The following is a 3,968-nucleotide window of genomic DNA, read 5'->3' as shown; positions in this document are numbered from 1 at the left end:
CACACAGTTGTAAATCCAAAGCAGCTCATTACTATTGTACTGTGTCATATTTTACGGAGAGCATGGGATTTTTAAACTCTCTATAATTTGTTTATTTTACTAATATTTCTTGAGCCCTACACGCGTATCCAACATTCCAACAGAAAAAAACAGGAGCAGCAGTCGTAAAAAAAAACTTCCAATACTAAATGTACATCCAGTTTTGGCATTACTAGGTTCGTTTGTAAGCCTCGAGCTCAAATTCATATTTGGAATGTCTGAATTTTACTGGGATAGCCTGAATAGGCTGGACAGCCCAAGCCGGATTAATGTGAAGCCGGGTACTGAAGCCGGTTTTTAGACTGCGGTAGAATACCGGTATCTCAATATTGCTTAGAGCTGTCAATCCTGTGACTGCTTAGAGCTGTCAATCCCGTGAATTGAGGGAAGCATGGATGCCTGCCTAAGGATTGATGGCGAAAACGGTCGTCATTTTCAGTCAGTCGCGTCGGTGCAGGTTCAAGCAAGCCCCATGCGACAAAGAGTATGGAGCGGAGACGAGCGTGGCGGGATCACGAAGACCATGGAGACTGCGCGACTGATCAACGGTCTGTTGGTGCTGACGACGGAGACGGGGCTTCTCGGCCGAGGGGGAGGCGTGCTCACCGGCACGATCGACAATACAGCGCGGCATTGGCAGAGGAAAGACGTGTGAGGAGAAACGCTAAGCAAATAGAGAGGCGAGCTCGCCATCGCAGCCAAGAAAACAGTGCAGATGCTGCAATATCTGGTAGCCGATGTCTCGCCGAGGAAAGACGTTTAAGGAGAAATGCTAAACAAAGGGAGAGACGAGCTCGCCAACGTGATCGAGAATACAACACAGACAGAGACGTCTCGCGAGACTTACGCGAGCGTGTACTGGACGTCCGCTCCCTGACTATGAGCGAGATCGAATGGCTCGCTAAGAGCCAGCATTATTTGCGAGATCCACGTCTAGCACTTGCGTACTATCATTGCTGTGGCGTCGACCCTGCGTCTTTTGTTTTCAGGGACGAGAATCTTGGCGGGGAAGCCGGGGTTGCGGCGCGAGAGCGGGTTTCGGCGATGCTCGGCGACTTATCCGGCCCCCGCGATATTTCTGAGTGTCAGCAATTAGTCGCGTCATGCGGGTCCGAAGCAACTTCCGTTTGGGCTTGTGCGGCGTGTGGACGGATTTCGCTGCAAACAGATTCGGACGGTGTCCATTTTTTGTATCGCTGTCGCAACTGGATACTGTTCTCTTGTCTACTACCGAGCGAGAGTTATTGTTTAACGAAATACCGGAGCCGGCATTACGGTGTTATCGACAGCTTTATTTTTTCAGAGAAGACATCTATTATTTGATACCCGAGCTGGTGCGAGATCGAGAAAAAAATCCTCTTTGTCACAAATGCAAAAGCGATCCACGTAAGAACAAATTTAGCGTCGCGGCTGGTCACGATTATGGGCGTATCACGATGCTTCTGGTTTTGACTGACGCCGCACTGTGGTGCATATCTCCTGCTCGATGCTTCGGGTTCGAGCTTTCGTTGTCCGATAGACACTCAAGGGGCCACGCGATCTGCTTCCCCACAAATTGACTTTTTTAACTTGCCCGGGAACTACCAAATGTGCACTCTAGCGGCATGCCTCGTGTGACGTTCGTCGGGTCTCGTGAGGCGTCGTCTGGTCAGCGGAAACGATGCTCGGCATTGTATACGATTCTGCCCGACGGCGTGTACAAGTGGTTGGCTGTGTTGAGCGGCATCAATAACGTCTTTCGAGAAGAGGGCATTCAGGTTGTCGATACTCCCAAGCGGCGGGAGCTTCTGAGGGCGATGGCTTCCTCCGTCGAAGCCTGTGTTCATATTTCTAAGTCTGCCGTTGTATCTGCTATTGACGAAGAGACCAAGGGTGATAGCGGCGTACGCGATGAAAGTTTGAGCGGTGTGGACGACACAGTGATTGTTCGCTCGTCGGCCGTTCTCCCGAATATTGAGCAAAGCGAACCGGCGGTTGTTCACGAGGTAATAGATGCTATGGCTGCCACTATCGGAGAGACGCGGCCGGGGCAGGACAATGAGGCGCCGGTAATTCCCATAAAACGCGGTAGGTCCCCATTTGTGGAATGGGTCGAAAATGCGAAGCTATTAGCTAGTGTTTTTCCAGATTTGTTTCGTACAGGCTTGCGTCCTCTTCCGTCCGGGCCTCTTCCCCAACATTACGTCGACCACTTTCTGCATTACTGGGATGGCCGATAACCATCCCTCCGGAATCGACGGAGGCAAAACGCCTTAACGCAGGGCTACTGAGGCTGCTTTCTTTGGTGGGAGATAGCGTCCCGTTCTCGCCGTTTGAGAGGGCGGCGACACGGCCGAAACTTGGCGCGATGCGCGTATCGACAATTTGAATGCTCTCTTCTTGGAAGACGTTATTGATGCCGCCAACCACTTGTACACGTCGTCGGGCGGAATCGTTTACAATGCCGAGTATCTTTTCCGCTGGCCAGACCACGCCTCACGAGATCCGACGAACGATTCTCACCTCTCGTCTCGGCTTAGGGCTCCCCTCTATATTGTTAATGCATTTACAGTCATGTGCGTCAATATGCAACGGTCTACAACTTATATATTTAAATACATGACATGTATACATGTACATTATAGGACTGTCGATCGGGCAAAGGACCCGGCCTACTGACATACAAGTACCGTCGATTTATTGTTATCCCAGCCTACGCTCCAGCCATCGTTTTATTAATATTTCTCGAGCCCTACACGCGTATCCATCATTCCAACAGAAAAAAACAGAAGCAGCAATCGTAAGAAAACTTCCAATACTAAATGTACATCCAGTTTTGGCATTACTAGGTTCGTTTGTAAGCCTCGAGTTCAAATTCATATTTGGGATGTCTGAATTTTAGCGTAAGCAATGAACGCTAGAACAGAGGCCGCGTTGCTCTGGTTTACGTCTTGTTGAGCCTAGTTCAATCACTGCCACTTCCATCATGGTGAGACTTTCGACTAGAACAAATCGGCGACTTCTCTACTGAAGAGCTACGACAGCGGATGACAAGCAATAGGATTCTTAACAGATAGCTCATGAACCTGCTCGTCCACTACGGTCCGTTTGATCACAACTGGATTTGCCTCCTACAGAGCAAGTCAAGTAATCAACCAGCGACCAAGTCAACGAATCAGCAACGCAACCATGAAGTTCCACGCTTTTCTCGTCGCCATGATGACTGTCGTCGGTGCTGTCGCCGCTGCGGACCAGCCTTTGGTCAAGTCGGCGGCCGAAGCTCTCGAACAAGTTCAAGCGTCCGCGTTACCCGATGGCGTCGCGCTCACGGGTGAAACGGAGAAGATCGAGCCTCCTGCCAATGCCGCTGCAACGATCACAAAAGAAGACCACGGTGACAAGGATGACAGCGACAATGGCAAGGACAAGGACGACGATAAGGAGAACTTCGGATGGGGTTTCGGTGGAGGCCTCGGTGGAGGTTTCGGCGGATGGGGATTCGGTGGATGGGGAGGCTGGGGTGGTTGGGGTGGCTTTGGGCCCTACCGCTTCGGATTTAGGTGCGGCGGTGTCCCCGGCTGGGCCTATCCGTTGGGCTACTGGAACACGTTTGGCGCAAGTCTGTATGGCGGCGGGTGCGGTCTGGGCATGCCTTTCGGTGGTCTTTACTACTGCTAAGTTTGCGAGTGGAGAGGCAGTAATAGATTGCCACGAAGCTTCGCTACTTCCCTGTCCATAAAGGGGGTAGTGTTGTAGGCTGCTTCATAAAGAAAAGGGTTTCTATGCTCACGTCCTTGAATCAAACACTGAGGTATTTGAAAACTTTCTAAGAACTCAATTTTCTTGAAATTATTTGTTCACCTGACATCGATAGTTTCAGTTCTAGAAACGGCAATCCCTACCTATCGTCAACAATGACGAGCGCAATATCACACCGAGCTCTGCGCGTG

The 3,968-nt window shown here is 50.6% G+C and overlaps 1 protein-coding gene across 1 annotated transcript; it reads left to right on the top strand.

Moving 5' to 3' along the window:
• Positions 1-3,207: 3,207 nt before the first annotated feature.
• PITG_16400 (uncharacterized protein) lies at positions 3,208-3,696 on the top strand (the record flags this gene model as incomplete). Its single annotated transcript, XM_002897402.1, has 2 exons — positions 3,208-3,336; positions 3,448-3,696. The coding sequence occupies 2 exons, from the start codon at positions 3,208-3,210 to the stop codon at positions 3,694-3,696; spliced, it is 378 nt and encodes a 125-aa protein (XP_002897448.1).
• Between the last annotated feature and the right edge of the window lie 272 nt (positions 3,697-3,968).

The sequence above is a fragment of the Phytophthora infestans genome, genomic scaffold, assembly GCF_000142945.1.
Source record: "Phytophthora infestans T30-4 supercont1.44 genomic scaffold, whole genome shotgun sequence".
Taxonomy (NCBI): Eukaryota; Oomycota; class Peronosporomycetes; order Peronosporales; family Peronosporaceae; genus Phytophthora; species Phytophthora infestans.
Note: the sequence above shows the minus strand (reverse complement) of the source record. Positions and strands in the feature narration are given on the sequence as shown.